The sequence below is a fragment of the Denticeps clupeoides genome, chromosome 11, assembly GCF_900700375.1.
Source record: "Denticeps clupeoides chromosome 11, fDenClu1.1, whole genome shotgun sequence".
Lineage (NCBI taxonomy): Eukaryota > Metazoa > Chordata > Actinopteri > Clupeiformes > Denticipitidae > Denticeps > Denticeps clupeoides.
In genome coordinates this window covers 21,465,461-21,485,633 of record NC_041717.1, presented here as the reverse complement: position 1 = coordinate 21,485,633, position 20,173 = coordinate 21,465,461, and the positions used below count along the sequence as shown (strand labels likewise).

Here is a 20,173-nt window from a genome sequence, read left to right as displayed (position 1 = left end):
CCTCGTCTATCATGGCTGCATGACTACGCTGTTATTATGAACGATGATGCAGTTCAGCTTCATTACTCTTATTTATTCATATTTATATTTAGACAACAAAAATGTTTCTACTTGAAAAGCACGGAACAGGCAACATGCCAAAACATGAAAGCAGACAAAATAATAATAATAGGCGTGTAGTAGTAATGATGCAGTGCTTGCATGTGACGTCACATTTGCATCATTTTAGTGTAGTAGTGTGGAGTGTTCAAATGTTGCAACAATAATAACAATAACAATAATAAACAGCAGCCGACTCAGAGTGATGCTTCAGAACATTTAATCGTCACAAAAGAACACAGGGAACTCTGTAAAAATACAGCAGAGCCGGGAGTGAACAGAGTTGTGCTTAAATGCAAGGAGAAACCAGGGAGGGGAATACAGAGAGAGAGGGAGAAAGTGCAAAGAATACATGAACTCATTCATTTTTACAGTAATTATACCATATTCAGCATCTAATCTATAGAATGTAGACGTATAGGATTGATTTATATCGATCTGATGTTGAATCATTACATTCCTCGATAGCGTCTCTAAACAACACAGGCTTGTAAAATGTTATAAAGACAAGAATTATAAAATGACCTACATATATATATTTTTTTTTTCTTGTCACCTTTGGGAATGCTTAAGTGTTGATTACATCTTCATTAAGGCCATTGGTTTTTTTTCTAGCGTTCACATATTTACATCCATGGGTAAAACCAGCACTCCGATCCAGAGGCAGTTGAGAATCCGCTCCGTGTTTTACCCCCACCTCCAGGCCGCAGCCTTCACACGGAGCGGTTGCAAAGACCCGGGACGGGCCGCGGTCGGTGTGGATCGGAGCGCCGTTACAGTGAAAGCGCGTGGTTATAAATAAGATATGAGTGCAAAGAGGCCGACTGGGGGTCCGACTCGGGTTCCTGAGCCGCACAGACGGCAAGAGACGGGTCCACAGCAGCACGAACGCGAACGGTCCCGTTCCGACATGTCCGCGTCACCGCAACCGAACGTGTGCACGAGTGAATGAAAGACGAAGAGGGGCGGGTCTGAGATTATAATCCCATCATGCCTGTCTCTGCGTGGACGAGCCGGGGCATTTAATCCGCATGTGATCTAGGTCAAGACACGCCTCCACCCGCCCAATAGAGAGGAAATGTGTCGGGATTAAAGGGCCGAAAAAACAAGCGGTTCACACACCCCTCCCAACAAACACTGAGAGACGGGACATGCCCGTCCAACCAGGCCGGCGGGGGTTGTGCTCACGTCGCGCGGCGTATTATATTTCATCTGTTCACCGTGTCTGGATGGTCAGGACAGAATGTGCTTTTTATCAATACAGCGTGTGTGTGTGTGTGTGTGTGTGTGGTAAAGGGACAGCGGAATGACTCGGGACCCCAGGATAAGAGTTCGCTCTAGTCATGCAGAGGTCACGACCTCAGAGTTGGGAATCATGGGAACAGGGACACGGTGAACTAGGTAAAATTCACCACGTGTGTGTGTGTGTGTGTGTGTTGTAATGGGACAGTGGAGTGACTCGGGACCCCAGGATAAGAGTTCGCTCTAGTCATGCAGAGGTCACGACCTCAGAGTTGGGAATCATGGGAACAGGGACACGGTGAACTAGGTAAAATTCACCACGTGTGTGTGTGTGTGTGTGTGTTGTAATGGGACAGTGGAGTGACTCGGGACCCCAGGATAAGAGTTCGCTCTAGTCATGCAGAGGTCACGACCTCAGAGTGGGGAATCATGGGAACAGGGACACGGTGAACTGGGTAAAATTCACCACGTGTGTGTGTGTGTGTGTGTGTGTGTGTGTGTGTGTGTGTTGTAATGGGACAGCGGAGTACCTCGGGACCCCAGGATAAGAGTTCGCTCTAGTCATGCAGAGGTCACGACCTCAGAGTGGGGAATCATGGGAACAGGGACACGGTGAACTAGGTAAAATTCACCACGTGTGTGTGTGTGAGGTATAACGTGTATAAAGATAAGATACAAGCTGTCAACATGATAAATAATACAACACAAACAGATAAATAAGCGGCACATATAAACAGACGGGAATGGGAGTTATTAATAAAAATAAAGGGCGAGTAAAATGGGCACCGAGGTGTAGAATCGTGACTGCACGCACACACGGGAAAATCCGAATATCCACCATCTGTGACTGGTTCATTTTAATACTCCGTAAAATTAATTATTCTTGGTGGATTGTACAGGTTGACGAGATAAATATAATTTTTTTAGGTGTTTAGGTTCAGACGACTAATAACCCGCATCTTCATTAATAATTAACCTGCAGGCTAATTATCCAGGCGCGCGTCCGCACTCCCGATTAACCTGGGTCCCGGTGCCAGCCGCCCGCTGGAGAACCTCCGACCGCGTGAAATGTTCCCCGTTTCACGTCACCGTCACTAATTAGCCCTCGTTCAGCAGTTACCACGGTTACTCGCTGGCACGTCACTGCTGGCGGTGAGAACGCCAGCGGCGTGGAGCGCTTGTACCTTGGTGGCACAGGACAGGGAACGTGAGCTGCCAAAAAAAAAAGCGCTTTCCAGAAGCATCTTCAGCACCTCGACTTCACCTTCAGAAGACCTGGTGTCCTCCTGACTGGTGTCCCGCGTCCGAGATCTTTCATCTTATCAACTTGTTGCCAAAATGTGACATGAACACACACACACACACACACACACACACACACCCTGCAGGCCGGACCAGGTCTAACGTGACCTCCGCGGGGTCAAGCTCTCCTGGTGAATAAATAAAAGTGGTTCTACAGCGTGAACGTTCTCCCTCCGTCTCCGAAACAAGACGGCGGCGATTCAAGATCAAAGACGGTGAGAGAACGTAACCGAAGAAAACTGGACACGGTAACAATCAGGCAACGGTGACACACACACACACACACACACACACACACACACACACACACACAGACAGGCAGGCAGGCAGGCAGGCAGGCAGATCATCTCTTGGCGGCCTGCTGCTGGTCGATGGCGTCCGGCGCCCGCGCGTTGTCCTGGCCGTCGGGCTGGACGGGCTGGACCGTCTCCACCAGGCTGCCGCTGGGCAGCACCACGTACCGCGCCGCCAGGTCCTGGCCCTGCTGCAGCTGCCGCAGGCCCTCCTTACTGTGCCAGATGCCGTAACCGAAGTACACCAGCAGACCTGGGGACGGGGGGGACGGGTTACGGTAAATTCAGACAGTAAAAAAAAACTATTAAATCAGCTAAAATCAATTTTAATGAAAAGGAGAACGTGGGAAACATGGAGGTTGCGGTGAGGGAACCCAGACTGGCCCCATTTCTACATGAATAAAGTCAAAAATCTTTTAGCTCATTCTGGTTAAAAAAACGTGATTCGTATTAAAACGCAACGTTACATCCGTAATATTAACATGTTCCTGATCCTGTACGTTAAAGTTTATTATTATGTGTAGAATTGACTCTCCCTTCTTTACTGCCACCCGAATCTCGCCTGTTAAACCAGCATCGGTCGATTCGTGAAACTACGCGCGTGTGTGTGTTTGTGTGTGTGTGTGTGTGTGTGTTTGCATTGTTGAAATTATGTAGCTGCTTTGTGTTCACAAAAAAACAAACAAACTGACAACTGATCTCAGACCAGCCCAATATTTGCTGACCCGCCCGTTCTTTAAAACCTGTAAAGTAGAATTAAAAAACACTGACTGAGGCCGTTCTAGGCTCAGCGGGGGGGTCACCATCTACACAACGTACACTCACACCCAGCCAGACAGTCCCGACCCCACCAGGCCTCCACACGGTGCAGCTCCATGCTGGAGCGTTTAAACGGGATAAATGGTTTACGGTCAGAGTGAAGCGCTGAGCTTCGATAAGTAATCATGTTTACACCGATCCACTTTACTGACAGCCAATCACGTGCCAGAAATGCAGCGAGCGCAGCTGAAGAAGCAGGTCGAGTCTCAGACTCCTGAGAAGGAAGAGGTTCCTTTGAGGTACCAGGAACTCGTCCACGTTTAAATTCTCCGGAAGGTGGGCGTGGCTATACCTTCCACGTAAGTAGATGGTGTATGGGACGGATAAAGAGCTGGAGTACCTGCAGCCACCCAGACGGTGAAGCGCACCCATGTGAGGGGACTCAGCTTCAGCATGAGGAACACGTTGAGCAGGATGCTCAACCCCGGGATTAGTGGCACCAGGGGAACCTGTGAGGACGAGAGAGAAGAAGAACGAGATTAAGCTTCACGACTTCACCTGATCGGCACGCATGGTGGTGCTACAGAGACACTTTAAAGTCTGATGGTGTGCTGGTGGCCGTTGTTCAGAGTCTCCAAAATAACCCTGACCAGTTAGGACATGGACTTCACTAGACCTCTGAGGGCATCTGCTGTAGTACATGGCACCCTGCAGTCAGGGGTAATTCCGTTAAATCCACCAAGCTGTGAAAGAAACATGATTCCTCAGACCACAACACCTTCTGCCATTGCTCCATGTTCAGTTCTGATGCTCATGTTGGTGTTGGTCAGCTTGTCTCTGGTCTGCCTTACTTGGACCGCTTTTGGTAGGTCCTGACCACTGCAGAGCAGGAGCATCCCATAAGATCTGACGTTTTGGAGACCCAAGGAACCCGGTCACCACTTCTCCCACAACCAGAAGCAGTTAAGGAGGACAGATTCCCAACAACTGGGCAAATTGTACCTCTACGTGGTATTTGGGATTCGTACCCCATTCACCGTAAATCGTTTACTCCACATAAACATATTTCTCCTGCCTAATACACATGAAGATATTATCCCAGCAGTCACAGTGAGATCATGAATCAGAAGACCCAGGTTCAAATCCCGCTTACTACCATGGTGTCCCTGAGCAAGACACTTAACCCTGAGTGTCTCCAGGGGGGGACTGTCCCTGTAACTACTGACTGTAAGTCGCTCTGGATAAGGGCGTCTGGTAAATGCGGTTAATATAAATGTAAAACGCCTGGGGTGGGATGAAAGTCCTGATAAACTCCCTCAGGCCTGGTTCATGCTGTTAACATCTGCCAGGAGAAGGAGAGCTCGCCGCTAGTTCTGCTGCTGAGACACGCCGCTCTTTGTCGAAATCATCATCATGACTTGAAACTTTTACACTAACGCGTTGCGCAACGAGTTGATTTTTGCCACATCCTCTCTACAGCTGCCGGGAGGCTTGTGTAAGACCTTCTGCCCGTCATCCTGGCACCTGGGCGCCAGTCAAACGCCCCTCACAGGGGCAAATTATTCCACTGTGACCTGCTGAGAGGGCGGAAACCAACGTCCACAGACTCAACTCGGACTTTCATGAGGCAACTGGGACAGTGGTGGCCTAGTGGTTAGGTTGCCGGTTCGAATCCCGATCCTCCAAGGTGCCACTGAGCAAAGCACCGTCCCCACACACTGCTCCCCGGGCGCCTGTCATGGCTGCCCACTGCTCACCAAGGGTGATGGTTAAATGCAGAGGACAAATTTCATTGTGTGCTGTGCTGCTGTGTATCACAAGTGACAATCACTTCACTTTACTTCACAAGATGAGCAGAGAATAAACCCGCCCCATCCTGCACATGCAGAGCGATCTGGATTCTGTGCATGTGACAATTTCGGCCAATCAGAGGGGATTGTGCACCGATACCCAGAATTAGAAAACAAAGTATTCTTCCAGGCCGGCGTCCATCCACTTAACTCAATTACCACTGAGTTCCTCCATGGAACATCACATGAGGAGCTTCCAGTCCGGGCTTCTCCCATGATTCCAGCATCTGCTAGATGAATGTAACGTAATTAATATGAATCGTGAGGTCCTACCTGGAAGGTCTTGGCGCTGGGCTGCTGCTCGTGGACCCAGATGAGGCCGAGGCTGAGCAGGAAGGCCAGGCTGAAGACCACCACCAGCAGGCAGAAGCTCCACACCGGCAGCTGCAGCTGGCCGCTCCCGAAGACCAGCACGGTGCACAGCGACGCGGCGCTCACCATCAGCGCCAGCACGGCGAACGCCACCACCTCGCCCGGCTCCCAGTCGCCCAGGGCCCCGCCCAGGTACGGCTCCCAGCGTGCCTTCAGCTGCCCGGCCGCCCGCCGCTCGTGCAGCCGCTTCTCCCGCTCCACCAGCTGGAGTTTGTCCGAGAAGGACTCGTACTCCTTCAGCTCGCCCGCGTCCTGGGACAGCGTCTGGGACTCTGCCGGCTGGGCCGCCGGGGCGCTGGGGGTCGTGGCGGAGGAGGCGCTGGCTTTGCCGGCGTCGGCTCCGCCCTTCTCCGGCTGGAAGCGGAGCACGATCACGCTCGCCGCGACGAAGGTGTAGGCCAGCAGGGTTCCGATGGACAGGAACTGGACCAGCGCCTCCAGGTCGAAGACCAGGGCCAGCAGCGCCATCAGGAAGCCGAACACCAGGATGGCGATGACCGGGACCTTGGTGACGGGGTTGACCCGGGAGAAGATGGAGAAGAAGAGGCCGTCCTCCGCCATGGCGTAGACGATCCGCGGCAGGGAGAAGAGGTTGCTGAGCAGCACCGTGTTCATGGCTGGGAAGGTGGAAGAGCACGGGAATTACCGATCAGGTCATACAAAATTCCTACTGGATAAACCAGGAGCAGTGGTGGGGCCTAGCGGTTAAGGAAGCGGCAGAAGGTTGCCGGTTCGAATCCCAATCCACCAAGGTGCCACTGAGCAAAGCACCGTCCCCACACACTGCTCCCCGGGCGCCTGTCATGGCCGCCCACTGCTCACCAAGGGTGATGGGTTAAATGCAGAGGACAAATTTCACTGTGTGTACCATCTGCTGTGCATCACAAGTGACAATTACTTCACTTTAAAACTTTAAACCGGGAATTCCTACTGGGAAAAAAGGAAAAACTGGAGACCAATTCAATTAATTAATACATTTTACTGCTAAATCCATTATGTCACTTAACTGGTTCGGTTCTACCATTGACAAGTTCCTGCTTTGGTCTCCGTAGATTTGACTGGTTTGTGTCAAGTTTAAACAACGTTCCCCAACGTTCCCTAAAATCCGGTTCTGCCGGGTGGAAAATTCTCCACCCTGGACGCACTCCTGAGAAGAAATGTGCTCCAGGGCTTTGTCTTCTATAGACTTTGCCTGAACGTCCACCTTGCTCACGTGTGACGTCACCCATCAACCTTTGCACCGGATGGAGATATTGATGGAGATATTGATGGAGATAATGCGTTGACCTAAAATGATCTTCAGTGTGTGAAGGTTGAAAATACGTCCCCGTATGGGACAACGTGATCTGTTCACTAGTAAACGTCTCTGGTTATTACTATCGTGTGTATATTCTGGTTATGCCGTATTGTAATTTACTTTATAAAGTGATAAAGTGAAGTGATACACAGCAGCACAGCACACGGTGCACACAGTGAAATTTGTCCTCTGCATTTAACCCATCACCCCTGTGTGAGCAGTGGGCAGCCATGACAGGGGAGCAGTGTGTGGGGACGGTGCTTTGCTCAGTGGCACCATGGGATGGGGATTTGAACCGGCAACCTTCTAATTACGGGGCCACTTCCTTAACCGCTAGGCCACCACTGCCCCCTTTTTTCTTTATTTTGTAATATTTATTTCATGCTGTGCAGCATTCGTATGTACGTCTAATAAAATAACTTTAAATTAAATGTATTAATAATAAAGGAGACGCGTGTTGAAGGCGCAGGACACTGTCACTGACATCCTGAACAGACTAGTCAGGCGGTGTGTGGTGAGACGCCGGTAACGTCCACTCAGGGACAGTAGTCCCACTGTTCAACCATGAACGTGACTTTACGTTAATAAACCCCGATGCGGTAAAGTCATCGGCAGCCTGCATGATCAGATGAAGCGGATAATCCGGCGGTTCTAGAATATTCCCAGTGTTCCGCTTCTCGGCTGGGCCGCCGCGATATTGAAGCAGTATTAATAAAAAATAATAATAACAACCTTGGCCACGTCTTGGTGGTGTAAAGTACAATATATTAAAATACGGGGCTCCGGAACTAACTACCCACCCAGACCCGTTATGATTTTGGGATTTCGCTTTTTCGGAAGTTCTCACGCTGCCAGTGAAACTGCTTCGACGTGCAGAACTAACGCTGTTACGCGCAGAAGAACACGACGTGACGGTAATTGGGACGAGGACGCTCACCGCAGATGGACCCGATCGCCACGAGGAACCCGGCCCAGCTGTAGCCTCGCCGGTAGAAGGCGTCCGACAGCGCAGAGTTGGGGTCCAGCGAGTGCCACGGGACCATCAGGGTCAGCACGGTGGACACCAGCACGTACGCGGTCGCCGCCAGGCCCAGGGAGATGGCCGTCGCCATGGGGATGGCCCTTTGTGGATTCTTGGCCTCCTCGCTGGACGCGGCGATGACGTCGAAGCCCACGAAGGCGTAGAAGCAGGTGGCCGTCCCCGCCAGGACCCCGGAGACGCCGTAGGGCGCGAATCCGCCCTCCTTGGCGCTCCAGTTGGTGGGGTCGGCCAGAACGAAGCCGAAGATGAGGATGAAGACGATGACCGCCATGCTGACGGCCGAGAAGATGTGGTTGAGCCAGGAAGAGACCCGCACGCCAAACGAGATGAAGAAGGACGCCACCACGAGGATGCCTGCCGCCAGGAGGTCTGGGTAATGGGCCAGGAAGGGCACGTTCCAGCGCATGATGTGGCTCTCGGTGAAGTTCTGGATCCGGTGGTCGAAGATGGAGTCCAGGTAGCCGCTCCAGGCCCGGGCCACCGCCGCTCCGCCAATCATGTACTCCAGAATGACGTTCCAGCCAATCAGGAAGGCCCATATCTCGCCCACAGACACGTAGGTGAACATGTAGGCGGAGCCTGTCTTTGGCACCCGGGCGCCAAACTCGGCGTAGCACAGCGCCGCCATGAGCGAGGCCACGCCCGCCACCACGAACGACAGCACGACGGCGGGGCCGGCCGTTTCCTTGGCGACGGTCCCGGTGAGGACGTAGAGGCCCGAGCCGACCATCCCACCCACGCCGAGCAGGGCCAGGTCCGCGGTGGAGAGGCAGCGCTTCAGCGACGTCGCCATCACGTCCTCCTCCAGCGTCTTCAGGCGGTTCAGCTTCTGGCAGAACCGCACGGCCGGGGAGCAGCCCCGCACACACGCCGCCATGGTTACTCGCAGGGGACACCGGGGACAGGAGGGGGAGACACAAGAAGAGAGAAGAGGAGGGGTGATGGGTCACACCAGGTCCATCCTCCTCAGACCTCCACCACTGACACACACCTGGAAAAAAACAGGGTTCAGTCACTTAGTACAACGACATTTATTTCTTATAACGCCCATAATCACATTCAGAAATAAATAAAGAAAGAAAGAAAGAGAAAGTGAAATGATTGTCACATGTGATACACAGCAGCACAGCACACGGTGCACACAGTGAAATTTGTCCTCTGCATTTAACCATCACCCTTGGTGAGCAGTGGGCAGCCATGACAGGCGCCCGGGGAGCAGTGTGTGGGGACGGTGCTTTGCTCAGTGGCACCTCAGTGGCACCTTGGCGGATCAGGATTCAAACCGGCAACCTTCTGATTACGGGGCCGTTTCCTTAACCGCTGTACGTCTGTACGTGTACAGTACGTCTCAATGGGCTTTGACAGGTCCTACAGTTGACACCCCAACACACATGACCCTTCTGCACACAAGAAAACACTCCATATAAAAACACTCTAGGAGAGAGAAAAAAGAAAGGAAGAAACGTTGGGAAGGAGTGATAGAGAGAGGGACGCCCTTCCAGGGTAGAGTGGGCCTGCAAGTGGTGTCAGTGCAGGGCTGGTGATTGTCCAATGAGAGAAAAAGTCCTACAGTTGTAGAGGTGGACAAGTCCAAAATGTAGTCCAGTGCCATGGTGTACATTACGTGTCCATTATAATGCTACTGGTCCATTTGAAGTGGTTGTGGTGACGCTCTGGTTCGTACGTTTTTTTGGCAGCTGCCAGGACCACACACACACACACACACACACACACACACACACACACACACACACCTCAATCTTCCATCCACTGTTTTAAATCCCTGTTGTATGGAGAACTGGAGACTCTAGTTGTCCAGCCAGCCAGGACTGGACATTTTGGGGTGACCGGCCACTCTCGGCCCAGTGTTGGTCAGGTACATATTTTATGGGTGCATGATTATCGGTCCACCCGCTGTCATTTAATGGAAAAGGCCGTTGGCTCTAATTTTAAGAATAAAAGAACACTGAGTTAGAACTTCTGTTGCCCCCGACCATCCAAACTGCGAGCAAGTTCAAGTTTTGCTTTATTGTCATTTCATGTTATACGGTACACAGTGAAACAGCCTTTCTCCGGAACCTGGTTCCACACGTAACGTTTAAACAACGTTCCGTACTCTGTAACATGTAACAGCCAGCAGCAGATCTTTGGTCAGAAACTGCACCCTGATGAACACATGAGTGTGTACAGCAGCAGAGGGGTTACGGCCTGTAAACAGGGTCTAGATCAGGGGTCCCCAGGCGTTTTATTAGCAGGGTCTGGATTTGGAGGGTCAGGTATGTCAGCAGTCTAACAGTTAATAGCATTCTGGGCCAAAGCAGGTCTATTAAATCATTAAATTAATTTCATGATTAAATGAATTTCATGACCACCAGTGGCAAAAATAAAAGGCTTTTACATGAATACTATTAGGAGTAGCCAGCGTGACGAACGAGGGACCTTACGACCTCCTACACAGGTTGCAGTGTGGTGACCAATAGTCACCAACCCTGGTCCTGGAGGGCACCAGTCCTGCACAGCTTAGATCTTTCCATGTTCCACCACATCCTCATTCAGCTCAAGAACCGAGTGGTAACGAGTACAGAGTCTGATAAATGAAGGTAAATGCAAAAATGTGCAGGTTGGTGACCCCTGGTCTTGATTAGAAGAAGTGAAAGTGCAGCACAGGACACGGTGAAATGTGTCCTCTTTATATGGACAGCCATGACAGTAGTCCGTGGAGCAGTGTGTGGGGGCGGTGCCTTGCTCAAAGGGAACCTCAGTGGCACCTTGTCAGTTTGGGATTCAAACTGACAACCTTCTGATAACGTTTCCTTACCCGCTAGGCACCCCCTGCTCTAGATTATTAGTATGGCTGGTATTGCAGGTACCAGACATATGTGAGATTATGTCATGTGACATATTTACAGCGATTACATGTAAAAATGACAGAACGCTGGTCATCTCAGGTGACTTCAGGAAATCTCACCATCCATTCTGAACTCCGGCTCCAAGTTTATGGACCATCTGATGGAGTTCACCCTTTTACATTCGATCCTCCTGTAGTCTGGAGGTCTTGTTTTATTGTATTTGTATTAATAAATGATATCTGCTCTGCCTTCTGTGAGCTGCAAGTTCAGATGAAGAGATGCACATTATGAAGAGATGCATGGCTGGATTTCTGATGAATGATGCATGGATGCATGTTCAGATGAAGAGATGCACGGATGCATGGCTGGATTTCTGATGAATGATGCATGGATGCATGTTCAGATGAAGAGATCCACGGATTCATGTTCAGAAGAAGAGATGCACGGATGCATGTCTGGATTTCTGATGAATGATGCATGGACGCATGTTCAGAAGAAGAGATGCACGGATGCATGGCTGGATTTCCGCTCTCTGCCGTCATGGAGGCTGAGGGCGCAGATGCTGAGCTGGACGCATGACGTAACCGCGGATCTCTCCGTCCGAAATCCTGCTGGACAGCATGATCGTCCGAATTTAAAGAGATATAAAGAAGACGTGATGGAAGAGAGGCTGGGCTTTTCATGAAAAGCATGAATAATTTACCACAAAATGGAGACGGACGCCGCGTTCGGTGAATTGCGCTTATTAAACGAGCTGCAAAGATCCCATCAGCTTGTGCATCATGTAGTTTGTAGATCCGCTTTCTAACGTGGACGGGAGCTGCGAGGTGTGTGGAGGGTTCGGTGTAAATCCAGGTGAGCCGCTCGGCGCGTCATGAAGCGACACTGACGCGAGGAGACGCGCGTTATAACCATGTATAAATATGAATATGAACACGGCCGCTCGTACCTGAGGCGGCAGAACGTCGTCATGCGTCCCCGGCTCCAGTCCTGCTGGTATCAGGCTGGTCATCCGGCCCGGTGGTGCAGCGGGACAGACGGACGCCGAGCGGCCGCGTCTCGGCTCTTAAAGAGACAGAAGCCCAATTTTACCCAGAGACCAAAATACGGAATAAACTCTCAAAATAGAACATCCAAAATCAAGTTAAAGCCTCATTTACATTATAAATGCGGTATTATTAATGTATGCACATCACCTGGCGTTGAACTGATATTAAAATTCATGTTAATGCTATTATTATTTATTTGTCACAATTATTGGTCATTTTAACAACTAAAAAGTGATCTGACCATATTCAGAATTACACTGATGTTTGAGTGATGCTTTAATCTACTAAATACTAGTGGAATGAGCAATTGAATGATTCATTACAATTAATAAAATTAAGGTAGATTAAGGTTAATCAACTGTTATAAGCCATAAAATCAATACATAGACCTACGATGAATGTATTATAAGTGTACACACCAGTTAAAATACCAGTTTTTTTTGTGATGTCAAAAAATTGGACCACAAAAACCATTTCCGCCTTTACTATAACCTGTAAAATTCGACAATAAGCAGGTTGCACACCTTTAAACTAATACTTTGATTTATGTTCATGTTTTGTTTCTTGACATTAAGAGCTGATACAGTCGACATAAAAAGAACATGAATAATAACTATTTTATTGGAGAGAAGCAAATTCCAATGGCGACAATTGTGTCACATCAGCCTGAAAAAATTCATTTTAAAAGAAAGCAGAAATAATCAATTAAAACCTTGAGGATATTAAAAGGCTGGGATTATTTGTATTTATAACTAAAGACAAGACAGACATTTAGAAAAGTACCTTGTTTGTAATTATGATTTACTACGTCAGATACGAATTCTGTTCACTCAGCAAATGAACTTGTGTTCTGGTTACAGCACCACACAGCTAAAAACATACATCATTTAGAATATATTTGGTATGTTTTGTTCATAATATTCGACATGAAGAGCCGACACGATGATGGCAGGTGAGTGAAAACACAGTCGTGCTCAAGCGTTTGTGAAATTTATTCATGTCATGTCGGTTCTGATGCAGACACGATGCAAAGATTTATAAAGGGATTTGATTTTCACTCTTGTGCCTCCATGTGACCTGAAAATGAACCACTTCCTGATATGAACATGAGAGTTTTTACATTATTTATAGGCTCAGTTCTTGGTTCTCTTGCTCCCCCTAGGGGTGTGATGGCAGCATTAACGTGAGATTTTTTACAATAATTTACATTTACAGCATTTACCAGACGCCCTTATCCAGAGCGACTTACAACCAGTAGTATCAGGGACAGTCCCCCCCTGGAGACACTCAGGGTTAAGTGTCTTGCTCAGGGACACGATGGTAGTAAGTGGGATTTGAACCTGGGTCTTCTGGATCATAGATGAGTGTGTTACCCATTAGGCTACTGCCACCAATAATGAGGATGTAATTTAAAATAATTTAATTTAAACTTGTGCTCACTACAGATGTCAGTAGTTCAGGGTGTGGGGTTTTCTACTGGTGGGGTACAAATGAATTGGAAGAAAGTCATGCGAAACTAATGCTAACATTAATATTTAATATCGGAGCCATTCATGGCTGCCCGCTGCCCACCATGGGTGACGGTTAAATACAGAGGACACTTTTCTCTGTGTCACCGTGTCCTGTGCTGCAGGGTTTCACCACGACAACCGCTTCACTTTCACACTCGCCAGGGGGAGCTATCACACCCCTCAAATCTCCTTTATGATTGGACACCAGTTTCACCCAGCAACAGGTTATTCGGACGTCCCCCATTGGTGGGGAAAGATGCAGGGCTATTTAACGTCCCGGGGACTTTCCTACGGGGCTTCCAGGGAGGCCTGGTTATGTATTAGGTTCCACTTTCACTTTTCCTCTTCTGCTTTCTGTCAACTGGGTGTTTCAGCACTTCTCCACACTGGACGTTTGTCCTTCAGGGGGAGCTGCTGTTCACTGTGAAATGTGGACCTGAGGAATGGCTGAGGGATGTTCAGGAGCACCGGGCACTGTTAGATACAGATTCATTTCTGCTTTTCATCTTTTGGTAGCTGACATTTGGTCACATTTCTCTGCAGTTAGAGACCACAGGCCATCCTCCGCATTCCTAAATACATACGATGGGCCTGCAGAGTTTACGATTAAATCGTTGAGGTGCTATGGCTTTAATCCTAAATCCTCTCTTCATGACCCACACAACCACATGCACTGTAAACTGTGACTTGTGAGATGGACTACTTTGATAACGAATGCCGGTAAAATAATAATTTAATACAAAGATCACGAATCAGTTTTAAGTACAGAGCATTTCTGTACAATAAAACTTTACCAAGAGTGATTAAGAATTCAAAGTTTTAAAAAAAATCATATACGCAGTCAATCTGAGTTAGAAGACGATGGTTGTCGATTTGTCTGAAGATTACGAAGCTCACACGACGTGTGACTGCACAAATTCAGTTTATTCTACAGTCTGGGTGCTGCAACTACAAACGGCAGCACGATTTAACCTGGACCGAGGAACAGTGAGGAGCCATCAACCAGCAGATCGTAGTGATCTAGGATGGGGCATGGATGGGTATAGACCAATGGCGGCACAGCCATTTACAGGTAAAACACAAACAATAAGATCAATTCTAAAATGTACAGAGTAAAAGTACAGTACAAAAAAGCCAGTCTGGGCGATACGTGGTCCCGTTTACGTCAGGCTGCGGCATTCTGTACCGACTGTTAAATCAAAGATCCACCCACACCGACAATACGTATAACCTGGTACAATAGTCCAGGCGAGAGGAGATGAAGGCGTGGACGACCTTTTCAAAGTCCCTAAATCCAAGGATTGGCTTCAACTTTGAAAGGATTCAGAGTTGGAAAAAGCTTGTTTTTACCACAGCGTTCATCTGCTTGGTAAAGTTCAAGTTACTGTCAAGTATTGGGGCAGTGGTTAAGGAAGCGGCCCCGTAATCTGAAGGTCGGAGGTTTGAATCCCGATCTGCCAAGGTGCCACTGAGGTGCCACCAAGCAAAGCACCGTCCCCACACACTGCACCCCAGGCGCCAGTCATGGCTGCCCACTGCTCACTCAGGGTGATGGTTAAATACACATTTCATCGTGTCACCATGTGCTGTGCTGCAGTGACAATCACTTCACTTTCACTTAAAAGTATCGCACCTTGATTCCTCGGAAAGGGCCTTATCTGTTCCCTTAAGGGGGCAAGGTCACGAAGGTCAGGGCTTTCAAAAACGAGCACTTTTTTCATTATTCAAGCTAAGAAAATGTAAGGCCATCAATGCCCTAATGTCCACCAGAGAGTCTAATAAGGTCTTCACCGATGTCGTTGAATCACGTTTCACTAGTCGGTAAATCTGAATGTCATCTGCATAGCAGTGAATCGGGATGCCATATTTTAAAAAGTGAACCCCAGCAGGAAAATATAAAGTAAAAAGAGCAGAGGAGCACAGACCCCTAAAGGAACCCCACATTAAAGTGGTACATGTTATCCAGCTTACCTGTAAATACGCTCTGTCTCCAATAGAAATGAAACCTTTATGCAACTAAATGATGATTTATACCTTACCTTTTACTCTAGGATTCAGTAACACATTTTGAAAGCCTCTCACTTTCTGAGGCAAAAACGTCCTTGTGTTGCACTCAGAGATCAACGGCATGTAAAGCATAGCGATATGAATTTTGATAATCTCGTATATGCAGTTGGATACCCTTCAGATTGTTCCTGGTTCATGTTTGATGACGCCCATCCATTTTTATTCAGTCCAGTGTTGCTTCATGCACCCCCTGAACAGGACATGAGACCACCACATCCTCTCAGTCGCCAGTCCAGAAAATGTTTCAGATCTAATATAAATATTAAACATAGATAACGCATCTTAACACAAGATTCAATTTCATGTCCAGGAGAGAAGCACCCTGGGCCTTCTGGACCTATCGCCGGTGTGGAGGCTTCTACCTCAACCGGCCTCTGGTTGCTGAGTCTGGTCGTCTTCTTGACCCGTGACCCCGTTGGGCCGACTGTTCCTCCGCACGTCGGGCAGCGCCAGCCATCACCAGCCAGGGAACCATGATGCACGAATTTGGTTCTCCAGAACTCATGACTGCAGCAGAACAAGGATCCAAAACTCAACAGGATGTCAACACAGACTATCAATTCGTAATTTCTTTATTAAATTATTACATGCGATATACATAAAAATGACATAATCTGTAAAAAACATTGCTGGGTAGTCTCATTTATAATTGTTTTATCATTTATAGATTACTTATATAACTACACCAGACTCGTGTTCTACTTATCAATGACCATAGAACCACATTGAATTAACTAGTGTAACTATTTCGTGTTTTAAATGTGAAAAACAAGTAATAAATAATCCTCTTTATTTTAAACGCCATCTTGTGGTCAACTTGAAGAGGGACAAACAGACGCCCGAAAATCCCGGTTTACTTCTGGTGGAGAGTCGGAATAAAACTGATCTTCTGGTCACCACCAGCCTGGTTCTTCACCTCCAGGCAACGCTGAAATGGCGCTTCAGTCTCCTAAAACTTCAACAAATATATATTTACACCCACAAAACCACGAACCATTAAAAAAACCAAACCGTAACTTTTTCTCAGGAGAGAGTTTGGATAAAGTCGCTAGATAAATGAACATGATATGAGGCATGGTGCGTGGTGGTGGGACCAGAATATGAAATTAAAAGCTCCTCTCTGCCCGGAGACGGCAGTGTGGAACAGAAAGTCGGGTTTTCATTGGTTCCCGGCTTGAGAGGAGCATCGAGATGAAGAGAGGAGAACTTGGTCAGACCAGACGCGCAATTTGAACTCCAGACTCGGTGTAATCTGCAGGGTTTAAGATGATCATTTTAATCGTCCTCCTCTCCTTGGCCGGGGTCCGGTACACAGACGCTAAATGTAAGTTCTTAGTGGGATTTGATTTGTAATGAACTAAATAAGCTGTTTTCAGTTTGGATGGTTAATTAGATGCTAAATTGTAATAGATAAATTCATGTACATACACGAATTACTCCGGTTTCCTTGTTTGAATGATATTCTGTAAAACGTCTTTTTCAGTTGTGCACAGTGATCTGTACCTGCTTGGTTGTAACAGTGACGGTGGAGAAGATCTTTATGGAATGGAAGGAGAAGTGAGGTGGTACGCTGACTTCAAGAACAAGAAAGGGGTGATTTCGCTGCCTGATTTTATACCACAGATAGATTTCCCTGGTGGTTATGAACAAGCTGTAGGAGAGCTACAGAGATGCAAACAAAACTTAGCCGTATCTGTAACAGCTTACAAGAACCCAGCAGAGGTACAAGGTGAGATCTTTACCACGCAGGACAACACTTTTATTCAAATCTGACTGTCAGAGTAATAATTTACTTCTCATTCAGACACATTTTACTTTATTAAATGATCACAGCTATATTAGTTCTCTAATCGTGTGAAAACGGGAAGAAAATATGGCTACATGAAATGAACATAACGAAGGTTATGTTGTATTTTAATTATTTGATTTAAATGTAAGATAATTCTGTTCTCATGATGTTAATATACCGTAAACCACACAACAAATACTTTTTTTCAGTTTTTCAGACATTTGTTGAAAGTAGAACTGTATGTAGTTAGTCTTTAACAACAACAGAAATATAGCCATTTCAGATATTTTATAATGTAGTGGAGTAAAAAGCAAGGTATCTGACTTTTTAAATTTACTTATTTTACTTTCTACCTCTGCTTGTCTCATCTTCATCTTTATTAGACTGTAATGTCACCATATTCATTTACTATTATTTTAAAAAATATTAGCACAGCCAATGAATACAATTTCACCATTTTAGTTATTGATTTATTTACAGAACTCTATTTTTACAGGCTACTGTCTCCTGAACTGATAAAAGAAAAAGCGAATCTTTAATCAGGCTACATTGAAGCTTACTGTTCCTTATTTATTAATGTACTGACAAATATTAATTATAATGGGTGGAAAAATGTAAATGTTTTGAAGCTGATAAGGGTTCTTTTCATGAATTATGTTCCAGATCCTCCCCAGAGTTCTATTTACACCATGGACAACGTGGTTCTAGGTGAAAAAAACACCCTGGTCTGTCACATCGATGGATTCCACCCTCCTCCAATCTCAGTCTTCTGGACCAAGAACGACGTGAACGTGACCCAGGGAGTGAGCCTGAGTCAGTACTACGTAAACAGTGATTATACATACAACCAGTTCTCCACCCTGGACTTCGTCCCTCAGGAGGGGGACGTCTACACCTGCACTGTCAGCCACCAGGCACTAGAGGAGCCCAGCACCAAAGAATGGAGTGAGAATATTTTAACTGTCAATTTAAAATCTTTTTAATCAATCAAATCAGATCATTCTCTCTGTTTATATGTTTTCATATTTTCCTCAGATGTGGACGTGCCTGAGCCAAGCATTGGTCCATCAGTCTTCTGTGGAGTGGGTCTGTTCCTGGGGCTGCTGGGAGTGGCTGTTGGAACGTTCTTCCTCATCAAAGGCAACAACTGCAACTAAGAAGAGAGTTTTCAAGAACATTTTATATCTATTATATATTATTATATATTTTCCTTGTCCTAAAACCTGATCAAGAAACAATAATAATTAATTTAGCAAAATCAAATCAAATAAAATGTCATATCAGTATAGTAAAATATGTATTCCGATCTTAAGAAACTGGTTTTCAAAAAATGCATGTCTATTACAATACTGTGCAAAATTGTAAGAAGATTATACTGCTGTACAGCATTGCTAAAATAATTTCATTATTGCTAATATTTTTTCTACACATCATAGTTTTCAAATGCAGCAGTGGTGGTCAGTTTTCCTGCTTAATTGCTAACAAACTGTACAGTTTTACTGACTTTTTTTCCATTAAATTATGTACATTTATTATGGATAATGTTGCATAATTAAAATAAATGCAATACATTCAAATGTGTCTATTTTATACATTTGGTGTGTAATTGATATAACAATCAGATTTATTTTCCATCTTTATTTTAATTGAAGTTTTAAAATCAATATTGTATGGCTCTAACAATGAGAACAAAACGATATAATATGTAACAGAATAACTGCTGTCCTGGGCAGTGATGGACTACCTTGAGAAAGTACAGAAACTCAAGGTTGAATTTTTAAGTCCTCACTTTAAAATAGCACTTGAGTAAAAATACCTTCATATGTACTTAAGTGGCAAAAATAAAATACATTGGTTTATTATTGTTCTAATGTCTTATTATAATTTGTTGATGTTTGGGCGGGGCTTGTCACGTTATTAGGTGTGGTATCCGTGAATCTTTTGTCTGCTGCACTGAACAGCCTTACCATATAGTTGTGTCATCTTGACACTTTTCTATGTTGCAGGGCTGCTAATTGTTATGATATTAGTAGTCAATTATTCAGTACCCAATTAACTTTATGCTCCATCTGCCAATGGCAGGATTATACAGTGGAGGAAATAATTATTTGACCCCTCGCTGATTTTGTAAGTTTGTCCAATGACAAAGAAATGAAAAGTCTCAGAACAGTATCATTTTAATGGTAGGTTTATTTTAACAGTGACAGATAGCACATCAAAAGGAAAATTAAAAATGACTCTTAGAAAGGTGAGAAATCATCCTAGAACTACACGGGAGGAGTTAGTTAATGACCTCAAAGTAGCTGGGACCACAGTCACCAAGAAAACCACTGGAAACACATTACACCGCAATGGATTAAAATCCTGCAGTGCTCGCAAGGTCCCCCTGCTCAAGAAGGCACATGTGCAGGCCCGTCTGAAGTTTGCCAATGAACACCTGAATGATTCAGAGAGTGACTGGGAGAAGGTGCTGTGGTCAGATGGCATTAACTCAACTCGCCGTGTTTGGAGGAAGAAAAATGCTGCCTATGACCCCCAAAACACCGTCCCCACTGTCAAGCATGGAGGTGGAAACATTTTGCTTTGGGGGTGATTTTCTGCTAAGGGCACAGGACAACTTCACCGCATCAACGGGAAAATGGACGGAGCCAT

At 46.5% G+C, this 20,173-nt stretch overlaps 2 protein-coding genes across 3 annotated transcripts; one reads left to right on the top strand and one right to left on the bottom strand.

Annotated features, from left to right (window-relative positions):
- Positions 1–302: 302 nt before the first annotated feature.
- Positions 303–12,168, bottom strand: slc7a4 (solute carrier family 7 member 4). Of its 2 annotated transcripts, XM_028997191.1 has the most exons (6): positions 12,055–12,168; positions 8,152–9,247; positions 5,819–6,534; positions 4,096–4,204; positions 2,973–3,189; positions 303–2,932 (listed from the first exon to the last, which is right to left on the bottom strand). In XM_028997191.1, exons 2-5 carry the CDS (start codon positions 9,131–9,133, stop codon positions 2,987–2,989), a joined length of 2,010 nt encoding a protein of 669 aa, XP_028853024.1. In that variant the 5' UTR covers positions 9,134–9,247; positions 12,055–12,168; the 3' UTR covers positions 303–2,932; positions 2,973–2,986. The 2 variants fall into 2 exon arrangements, with proteins under 2 accessions (XP_028853024.1, XP_028853023.1); XM_028997190.1 differs by having other exon boundaries at positions 303–3,189.
- Positions 12,169–16,895: 4,727 nt separating this feature from the next.
- LOC114800133 (H-2 class II histocompatibility antigen, A-U alpha chain-like) lies at positions 16,896–19,098 on the top strand. The gene is made up of 4 exons (XM_028997270.1): positions 16,896–17,056; positions 17,216–17,461; positions 18,185–18,466; positions 18,557–19,098. The coding sequence occupies exons 1-4, from the start codon at positions 16,999–17,001 to the stop codon at positions 18,676–18,678; spliced, it is 708 nt and encodes a 235-aa protein (XP_028853103.1). The 5' UTR covers positions 16,896–16,998; the 3' UTR covers positions 18,679–19,098.
- Positions 19,099–20,173: the final 1,075 nt, after the last annotated feature.